Source organism: Notolepis coatsorum, assembly GCF_963971535.1.
Source record: "Notolepis coatsorum genome assembly, chromosome: 10".
In the NCBI taxonomy this organism is placed as follows: domain Eukaryota; kingdom Metazoa; phylum Chordata; class Actinopteri; order Aulopiformes; family Paralepididae; genus Notolepis; species Notolepis coatsorum.
In genome coordinates, this window is record NC_140174.1 from 5,787,865 (window position 1) to 5,798,696 (window position 10,832).

The window sequence follows — 10,832 nt, forward strand, 5'->3', positions numbered from 1 at the left end:
CTCTGTGCGTGGATCTTTTTATACGTGGTGGTTTGTTATTCCAAATAAATTTGTATGTGGAGGAGTGTAATCTTTTCCAGTAACCCTCTGGAGGGGGTAACGGTAGCATTGAACTGAAGAAGTTGATTCTAGGTAGTACGTCCATCTTAACTATTGATATCCGTGCCTGTACTGAGTTTTTAAGTTTTGCCCACCTATCAAGGTCGTCTTTGATTTTGTTTTGGATTTTTGTGTAATTGTGCTTCACCGTTTGTCTTATGGTGGGGAATATTTCCACTCCCAAGCATCTAAAATGTTTTACTATAGGTATCTCTCCTGGGAGGGTTATATCTTTTTTTGCAGGGGTGTTAAGTGGAAGGAAAGCCGACTTCGGCCAATTTATCTTAAATCCCAATAAGTCACCAAAGTTCTCAATCAACTTGAGCAGATGAGGCAATGTGGTGTTGGGGTTTTGCATGAACAGTATTACGTCGTCCGCATATAAACAAATTTTATGTTGTGTGCCCTTGATTACGATTGGTTCTATGGATTGGGATTGTCTTATATATTGTGCTAAAGGCTCTAATGATAGATCGAATAATCCGGGACTAAGAGGGCAACCCTGTCTGGCTGAGCGTGATACCGGAAAGATTTTGGAGATGATTGTACCTGTTGTAATCATGGCCGATGGGTCTTTGTATACTACTTTAATCATATCAATGAATCCTTTTCCTAACCCCATCCTTTCTAATACTGCCCATAGATACGACCATTCCAGCCTGTCAAAAGCTTTCATTGCATCCAGGGACAGCATCGCCTTAGGTATGGTGTCGTCCTTGTCGGCATCTAGTACGTGCAGTATTCGTCTTATGTTATCAGTGATCAGGCGGCCTCTTATGAAGCCAGTTTGGTCCGGATGAACTAAAGACGTCATATGCTTTTGTAATCTGATGGCTAATACCTTAGAGTACAGTTTGATATCGGTTCCGAGGAGGCTTAAGGGTCTGTAACTACCGCACTCGGTGGGGTCTTTGTCTTTTTTGAGAAGGACTGTTATGAGTGCAATATTGTAGTTTTTATGGAAGTTCCCCTCCTTGACTGAGTATAAGATCATATAACAACATGTAACAAGTATTCTGTGTTTGACCGCATTATTTGTGTTAAGAGTTTTGCACATTGAAAGTCACTAAGCCAAACAAGGAAGAGCAAAAGTGGACAAACCATGGCTGTAGTCAAGAAGCTGATGGGAGATGGGTGTTTCCGTCTTCCCTATGACCAGTGTTGGCCCCCCTGGCTCCCAGTGACACACATGAGTAAAAACATTCACTGACCAGCCACATTCAGTCAGTCACAATGTCAAACAGACTCTCCACCACTCTCCACCTGGTCGACCAAGACCACAGAGTCAAACTGACTCTCCACCTGGTCAACCAAGACCACAGTGTCAAACAGACTCTCCACCTGGTCAACCAAGACCAGAGTCAAACAGACTCTCCACCTGGTCGACCAAGACCACAGAGTCAAACAGACTCTCCACCTGGTCAACCAAGACCACAGAGTCAAACAGACTCTCCACCTGGTCGACCAAGACCACAGAGTCAAACAGACTCTCCACCTGGTCGACCAAGACCAGTGTCAAACAGACTCTCCACCTGGTCGACCAAGGCTACAAAGTCTTGCTCAAATCTCCTGTCCTGCAAACCCACCTGCACACTGATGAATCATCCCAAAGATTGTATCATCAAAGACATCATGCATGAAATCCATGATTACACATCCTACAGCATCAATAAGGGGACAGGTCAACATTATGGGAAATGTGTTTATCGTCTTCTTCAGAGTCAGACAAAAAAAATCCTCTCTGTGCATTCAGTAGAAAGCTATCCGGCTGCAAGCTAGCCTTGCTTAGCAAACATCAATGGAAATGGATATGGACCAGCTAAATCAAAACAAAATGTATTTGTAAGGCCCGACAACACACGTTAATGTCCCCATGGGCTGGACACGTCTTCTTTAAACATGTCAAGAAGAAACAACATCACAATAAATCAAGAACACAACAAGAAACACCATGAAATCCAAAATAAAATGTAAAATAAATAAATGCAACACTCCCAGGGCCATTCAAGGGCCTTAGATGTTGGTGATAGTAGTGTTGCTGTGGATGATCAATGGGTGGAGAATAAAACAGGTGAAACAGTTGGTATGTACGTATGTACACATACGTATATGTGTAATAAAACACAAATATGTACATGCAATAGCAACTGGGGTACATAAGAACATTTTGAAAGATTGAAAATAGAATAGAGCTAATAACGGATCCATTTGAGGTAGCCTAGCTAGCTGTTGGGCCAAAAACACAGTTCTGGTGCAAGCTAGGCTACCTTGCAGCCAGATAGCTTTCTACTGAATGTACAGAGAGGACATTGGTATCTTATCTTCTTGTCTGACCCTGGAGAAGACAGTAAGCAACATTTCCTATAATGTTGGCATGTTCCTTTAAAACAGTAGTTAACCCTGCCTTTTAGGCTTTTACACGTCCAACAGTGTCATTAAAACATTACCTCTGCTCCACACCAGGAGGAAGAGCAGCAGGATTGGGTTCATCTCTGTGTCCAGCGGCCAGGCAGCTAGATGGATACGGAGCTGGAAGCCTGATGTCTTGTCCAGTCTGAACTGTGGAAGCCTGTCGTCTTGGGAGTGACCTGGGACTCTTCTCTTCTCTGTTTTTCTCTTCTAATATCCTCTCCTCTGCTAGTCTGAAGAGCTGTACTTCTGTTTATCTCTTGATCTACCCACATCCTCTAGATAGAAGATGCTTACGTCACACGCAAGGTGACAGAAATTTTCCGCTAGTCTCTAGTAGTTGTTTATTTTTATGTCTGTGACAAGGAGGCTAAATGGAGTCATTACTGTCATATCTAAATTGGAGTATAACACATCTGTATCTTCATTTGATTTAGTCCCCAAACACTCCACCAGTGCAATGTTCCGTACCCCAATCTGACTTAGCCTATTAGCCTTGATCTGTGCACAGAGGAAGCTCCTCTCAAATTTGATGGCAAAGTGCTGACATCTCCCCTGGTCCCCGTCCCAATCTCTGTAGCACTGCCAGCCCTGCCCCATCAACATGGGGACCCTAAACAGGGGGGGGGGGGGCTGACTACATAGCAAGTTTCAAGTTTCAAGTTTCTTTAATAGTTGTCATACAGAAGTACAGAATACTTTCATACAAAATGCTTCTTACTGTTACGCTCCAGAGACTGTGCTAGACAAGATAGTATCAAATAACATAGTATAGCATGTAATTTAGAAGAAGAAAATGAGGTCACAGTGTTCGGTATAGACATATGTACAATGTTCTGAGTTACCATATAATATACAATACTATGCAGTGTACTAATGTACAGTACTATATAGTGCAAAGCAGAAATGGGATGAGGTACAATTTAGGTACAATTTACAGTAAGGTGTACGAGTTGTAGTGCAATCCTTCATCAATAAATATAAAGTGTGGGGAGTGGGTGCTACAGTGTGTTTGTTTAAAGTGGGTGTGTGCTATAGTGTGTGGAGTGGGTGCTACAGTGTGTCTGTTTAAAGTGAGTGTGTGCGTGTGGATGTGTGTGCTATGTGCGTTTGGTGGTTGTTGTTGTGTAGTGTTCATTGTTCGTTTAGCAGTCTGATGGCCTGGGGATAGAAGCTTCTTCTGAGTCTTTCTGTGCTCGCCTTGAGACTCCGGTATCGCTTGCCTGACCGCAGGCAGGCCAGGATGAGATCACTCCTCTTATCAGAGCTCATTTAACCTTAAATGTACTTTGTATGTGTTCCACTATTAAACCCAGACATTGCAATAGGGAGCATTGAGCTGTAATTAACACAAGGATTCAATGTCATCCAATGACATCACTGGAGGACATATCCAAACTCATAAACCGTCAATAACTGTCCAGCTAAATGAATGTGAGCAAAACAAAACAGTTCAAGTGTTCAAGTTTGTGTTTATTTGTCACATTTAACGTACATGTACTTTACAGTGAAATGCTTGGTTCTGTATGCGCCCCTGAGAATGTGCTTCATACAGTAAAAAAGGAAGTAGAAGAGGAATAACACTATACAATATACAATACAATACACAAACTAAAGTACAACCTAAGTACAATCTAAGTACAATGAAGTAAAAATGCAGATAATGAGGTACAAATGCAGACAATGAGGTACAAATGCAGACAATGAGATACAAATGCAGACACTGAGGTACAAAAACTTTTTAAGGCAAGGTGCAAATGCAAATGAGGTATGAATGTAGTGCAAATCTCTTTAATAAATAGATAAATATAAAGTGATCAAGTGTCTAAAGTGAGTGTTACGTGAGTGTTTGTTTAACGTGAGTGTGTGCATGTGGATGTGTGTGCAATGAGTGTAGATGGATGGGTTGATGATGTTACATAGAGTCGTTGAGCATCCTGATGGCCTGGGGATAGAAGCTCCTTCTGAGTCTCTCTGTACTGGCCATGAGACTCCGGTAGCGCTTGCCTGACCGCAGCAGTGCAAAGAGGCAGTTGTTTGTAGTCAATAAATAGCATTCTCACATAGTTCCCCTGCCTGCCTCTGTGCATCACATGGGCTATGGCGTCCTCCGTGGACCTGTTGGGTGATATGCAAATTGCAGGGGGTCCAGGTTGATGGGGAGGGAGGAACAGATGTAGCCCTTCACTAGCTTCTCAAAGCACTTCATCGCTATGGAGGTGAGAGCTACAAGGCGATAGTCGTTGAGGCAAGCGTGCATGGATTTTTTGGGTACACGGACAATAGTGGACTTTTTCAAACAGGTGGGGATGACAGACTGTTCTAAGGGGGTATGTGTCAGTTTGGGGTTATGTGCAAAATGATGTGCAAAATAATCGTTGTTTTTCAGTAAAGGCCTCCATACATTGGTCATCTGTTACATTTATTATGTGTCAGATTGTGTGATGGGAAAGAGGTAGAATCTTGCTCATCAGTCCAGTCAGACTGACTGCACTAGTTAGAGCTGTTCTGCTGTCATGCTGGGTGATACAAGACAGCGTTTTACGTCAGCTGACATGTACCATTTCAACGTCAGCACAACAGCTCTGCTGTTTCTCACCTAGCAGGGTCTCTTTGTGGTTTTAAGATGAGATAAGATATTTACTCTTGGGGAAATGCAGGCATCATAGCAGCGTGGGTCGGTCTCTCTCTCTCTCTCTCTCTCTCTCTCTCTCTCTCTCTCTCTCTCTCTCTCTCTCTCTCTCTCTCTCTCTCTCTCTCTCCCACCCTCCCATACTCTCTCTCTTCTCTCTTGTCCCTTCTTCCTTCACTCTTCTTACTAATGAAAGAGCATGTTTATTTCAATAACAGTATGGATCCATATTGTAATAAACATTATGGAACTTTAGGAATTTGCTCCTAATCATTCTGATATTAGTTTTTCAATATTGTATTCTGATTTTTATTCTTTATTTTTATTTTTTTATTCTAAAACAAACACAACATTGACAACAACAATAACTACAATAATGACAAGACAACAAAATAACAAAAATAACAAACAGACCCAAAAGCAGACAAAATAAATATATAAATAAAAATACAAAATATCACTAATCTATCACCTACCCCCCCCCCCCCCCCCCCCCCCCCCCCCTTTAGCTCTATTAACCCTGCTCCCCCCTTCTAATCCATATCGTCAGCCCCATACGGCTGATTTTTTTTATTAATTTTTTTTTATCTTTTTCCCCCTTCTTTTTCCGTTTTTCTCCCATCACAATGTTAGTCGTTATGCCAATTCCCAATCCCCTTTCTGGTCGTTGCGCACTCTACCCCCTACTGTCGGTCCGGGAGGGCGGAGACTATCACATGCTTCCTCCGACACATGTGTACCCAACTCTCACTGGGGGAGTGTAACGTGTGGAAGGATCACACTACCTCCCTCCAGATCCTTCCCTTGCTGTGCAGGCGCCCCGACCGAACTGTAGGAGTCGCTGTTTAGAACGACCAAGACCCACCCACCAGCTTTCCCACTCGCTAACCAGTGTTGGGAAAGTTCACTTTCTACATGAACTAGTTCAGTTCACAGTTCACAATTTTTTAAATGAACTAGTTCAGTTCATAGTTCATAATTAAATTTTTTTAATTTAATTATTTTTTTATAGATTTTTCACGTACAGTTACTTACATTACAAAAACACACATTGGGACAAGGGGGGGGGGGGGTTCCTCCAGTTCACCTATGTTACGAACTGGCTCAAGCTCGCAACAAGAATAGGGAGACACAGGCACAATTTAAGAAATAACAAAGAATTTATTATCAGTAATTTAAAGGATTGAATTGAATACTTTATTTTGACACAAATCGTATGACAAAAAAAACATTTTAAAAGACAAGACAATAACAGTGTCAATAACGCAGGTCAAAAATGGATAAAACACAATAAAGCCAAGGCTTGTTTCCATTGTGGTCCATACATGGAACATAAAAAGGCACAGAAACACAAATGGACATGTACACTGACAGGACACATTCTAAAAAAAAATTATAAAAACACCTAACCTGACAACTCATACAGTTAACTAATGTTAAAAGAAAATCCGCAAACCCTTAAAAGCAACTCATGATAAAAGAAATAAAAGCCAAGTTATGATAAAAAAGATAAAAAAAACATTTTAAGACCAATTTGAGTTGCTGCTGAGCCATGTTTTTAGGGCGGATTTAAATCCGAGAGGGGAGTTCAGCAGCCAATATATATGAGTATCAGTGTGTCAGCAGTGTGTGGATGAGTGTATGTGCAGCATGAATGTGTAGGTGTAAAAGCAAAGACAAGCAACCAAAACAAATGAACCAAAAGTAACAGCCAAATGACCAAAGAACCAAATAATCAACCAACAGCAACCAGACAAACAAAGAACCAAAAACAAATGGGGAGTTCGCCAGAGACCAGAGGCAGCCTCTCTCTGATATCCTGCTGGGACACACCGGCCCAGGTGTGCACCAATTAGCTGACGAGCCTCCCCCAGCTGTGCTCTGCCAGCCAGAGCAGAGGAAGACAATACAGTGTGGGGGAGGGTCGTCACACCTCCCCCCATAAGATAGGGACCCTAGGGTCACTGTTCTCAACCCAGACATCGTATTACACTCTGTAATAAAAATTACATTTCCTCCAAAAAGTGACAGCTGAACATGGGTCGCATAGACATGCCCGCCAACTCCCCATCCAGCCACTCCACCCCAGCCTCAGCAACTCCGGTGCGCCAGAGAAGTCCTTTAAGAGTAGAGGGAGCCCCAGCCTCAGCAACTCCGGTGCGCCAGAGAAGCCCTTTAAGAGTAGAGGGAGCCCCAGCCTCAGCAACTCCGGTGCGCCAGAGAAGCCCTTTAAGAGTAGAGGGAGCCCCAGCCTCAGCAACTCCGGTGCGCCAGAGAAGTCCTTTAAGAGTAGAGGGAGCCCCAGCCTCAGCAACTCCGGTGCGCCAGAGAAGCCCTTTAAGAGTAGAGGGAGCCCCAGCCTCAGCAACTCCGGTGCGCCAGAGAAGCCCTTTAAGAGTAGAGGGAGCCCCAGCCTCAGCAACTCCGGTGCGCCAGAGAAGCCCTTTAAGAGTAGAGGGAGCCCCAGCCTCAGCAACTCCGGTGCGCCAGAGAAGCCCTTTAAGAGTAGAGGGAGCCCCAGCCTCAGCAACTCCGGTGTGCCAGAGAAGCCCTTTAAGAGTAGAGGGAGCCCCAGCCTCAGCAACTCCGGTGCGCCAGAGAAGCCCTTTAAGAGTAGAGGGAGCCCCAGCCTCAGCAACTCTGGTGCGCCAGAGAAGCCCTTTAAGAGTAGAGGGAGCCCCAGCCTCAGCAACTCCGGTGCGCCAGAGAAGCCCCTTGTGGCTCCCTGGTCATGAAAACTACTTTTGTGTGTGTGTGTGTGTGAGCACAGCGGTGTCTGTGTTTATTATTATTTCATGAAATTGGGAAAATATCTTCATTTTACTATTATGTTCATTGTGTCAAAAGCTTATAATCTGAATCACTCTAAAAAAAATAGTTATCGTGTTTAGTCCCCAGTTGGACTTAGTCATGGTTTCTACTCCCATCCGCTCCCATGTTAAATGGCATTTTTTACCATTTTTAATCTGCTCTCATTTGTTAAATTCTCGATATATTTACCAAATGCTTTGCATATTCCACAACCTAATGACACAGTCTAACGTTAGGATGTGCTGTTACCGATGTAAAACAGATGGTGGCGTAATTGCTCTACAGCTAACTTTGCCACAATTCAGGGGAAGGTGAGAGAGGCTGTTGCGGGCTGAAGTGATTGAAACTGCGGATACATGGTTTGGGGGGGGGGGGGGTTCGAGCGAGTGGATTTTCAACACAGAACCAAAGGCGAACCGGACCCCGTGGTCCACAGCGTGCCATACGCCAAAACACGAGCCCCCCATAGCCGCCGCGCTCCAATGAGGAAGTACACTGCACGGAGGACCTCTGGTCCTCCTGCCACCAGCGACCAGAGTTCAAGATTCCAGCCGTCGAACCACTTGGAACCGCCCGCAGGACTTTTAGGTATCTATGAGCGCTTAGTAACGATTCGCCTCAAAGCCGTTTCTGGCCGAATTAGTCATCGAATCTTTTATTTTTTTTTTAATTCTTATTCAGAGGTATTTCGTCGAGATTTCATAATGTGTAATGTGGCATCGGAAATGTGTAGAAATATGGTAAAAAAACTATTTATCCGTTTTTTCCGATGAAAAAAGACGTATCAAACAAACACAGATTTGAGTGGTTATAATTCCGAAATATGAGTAATCTGTTAGAGATATATTGAGATTATGCTATTACTGTTAATCATGGGGGGGAAAAAGTTTTAAAAATAGTAAACAGTTAAAGTTATATGGCTTTGAAAAAAGGCTCATTTTCGTCGAAATCCCTAGGGAGGCACAAGGGCTAATCAGTACAGCTTTAATATCATTTTGAAAAACAAAAACAAAAAAAAACAAGTAAAACAAGTTGTATTTAATTCTTATAAAACAACAGTACGAAGTCTATCTCACAAATGCCTGGACCTAGAATCAAGAGGAATTCAAACAGATGTACAAAGAAATTAAACAAAAAGAAATAAGAGAAAGAAAATGTTTGACTCTAAACCAACACGACATCAGTCAAGCCCAGTCCTTCCTCACAGACTCAGGCTGAGGTTACACCTTTCGTATCATCTTCGTATTGTTTTCTTATACGCATCGCCGCGTATCGCCGCGACGTCATGCGCCTCGAGTCACACTTTCGTTTTTTTTTCGTTTTTGTCAGCCAAGCACACTGATGTAGTACACTGCCAAAGCAGTAGGTGGCAGTAGGTGGCAAACATGAAGGCAATTTCAACCAATCAGAACGAATGTGCCAATACACTTCCTGGAAGCTCCAGCAAAGAAAATGTCAATAAGCCAGGCGCCTATGCCGCGCCACCATCTTGCTTTACTCAATGCAGCAATAATTTTTCAGCAAAGCCTAATAAAAGTGCAATAAACAAAACGGATACATTCACTGTGTGTTCTGCCTGTCATTTGTTGATGAAACAAAACTAACATCAACACAAGTGACACACAGGGGCGGATAGTTTAGTCTAAAAAACGATCGGTAGCATTGTTAGCGGTAGCATTGTTAGCTGCATGCTAACGTCAATGGAGTATGCCATTATAACAATATAGCATTGTGGCTAGAAGCTAACGTTAGCTCACGCTACTTAGCCAGCATCAAAACTGATGATATCGCGAGCTATCAGTAGTTAGATAACATTAGAGACAACGCTGTGTGTATTAAACAAAGGTGAATAGATGACTGGGCCATTTTGTTTAATGCTTGTTAAGTTGAAAGAGGAACTCTGAGCTAACAGGGTCTGAATCCTGATAGCTCACGTTAGCCAGTTCATGCAATCGGTAATGCTAGCAGACACACTGGTGAAGATGAAGAGCCAGTCTGTCCTCTCTCAGTATGGCCTGTCTCTCCTCCTGTCTTCTCTATGGTCACTCCGTCCTCCCATCTTGTAGCCTCCTCCAGTTCCGTATCCACCTGCATCGCCACCTCCTCCTCCAAACCCAGTCTCCAGGCTTGGGCGTGCCACACTTGTTGCATTCATACCGCCGGGCAAAGTTCATGTTGCCACAAGAACTGTTGGGACGACAGGGCCAGTCTCCACCCTTCACGTCAAGGTTGAGTCCTCCTCCTCCTCCTCCTCCTCCGCCACAACCCCTAAAACCTCCACCACCTCCTCCTCTTCCTCCACCTGCGCCTCCTCCCCTCTGTGTGAACTCTGCTCTCCGTGTGGCAAAAGACACGTGGAGTTTTTTACCGTGGAACTCTTTGCCGTCAAGCCATTCGACGGCAGCTTTGGCGGAGGGCGGGTCATCGAAGGAGACAGTGGCTTCTCTTTGAGTCTCCCTGTGGCCTCGTCAGAGTACAGGTTGATCATCAGCTGGCCAGTCTTCTTGTTTACCTTGATGATTCCAATCTGCTTGAAGTAGTTTCCCACGTCATCAGGAGTCACTTCTTCTCCCAGACCCTGGACGAAGATGGTGGTGTTGTCGTCAGAGTTGTCCTGTTCCCCAGCTGCTGGTTCATCTCTTTGGTATAGTCTCGAGGCCCACCGACATTTTGCTCTCACCTGCTCCTGCTCCTCCTCCTCCTGCTGCTGCTGCTCCTCCTTGAGATTGTCCATAAGATCCCTGCTGGCCATAGGAGCCTGTCCACTGCTGGCCATAGCTCTGCTGGCCGTAGGAGCCTGTCCACTGCTGGCCATAGCTCTGCTGGCTAGGAGCCTGTCCACTGCTGGCCATAGCTCTGCTGGCTAGGAGCCTGTCCACTG

The 10,832-nt window shown here is 44.2% G+C and overlaps 1 protein-coding gene across 1 annotated transcript; it reads right to left on the reverse strand.

Annotated features, from left to right (window-relative positions):
* Window positions 1-9,956: 9,956 nt before the first annotated feature.
* On the reverse strand, window positions 9,957-10,609 carry LOC311235778 (RNA-binding protein FUS-like; the record flags this gene model as incomplete). The annotated part of the gene is given in 4 exon segments (XM_084323266.1): window positions 9,957-10,068; window positions 10,070-10,397; window positions 10,400-10,597; window positions 10,600-10,609. Coding segments are annotated over 4 exon segments (648 nt in total), but the record flags the coding sequence as incomplete, so codon positions are not given.
* Window positions 10,610-10,832: the final 223 nt, after the last annotated feature.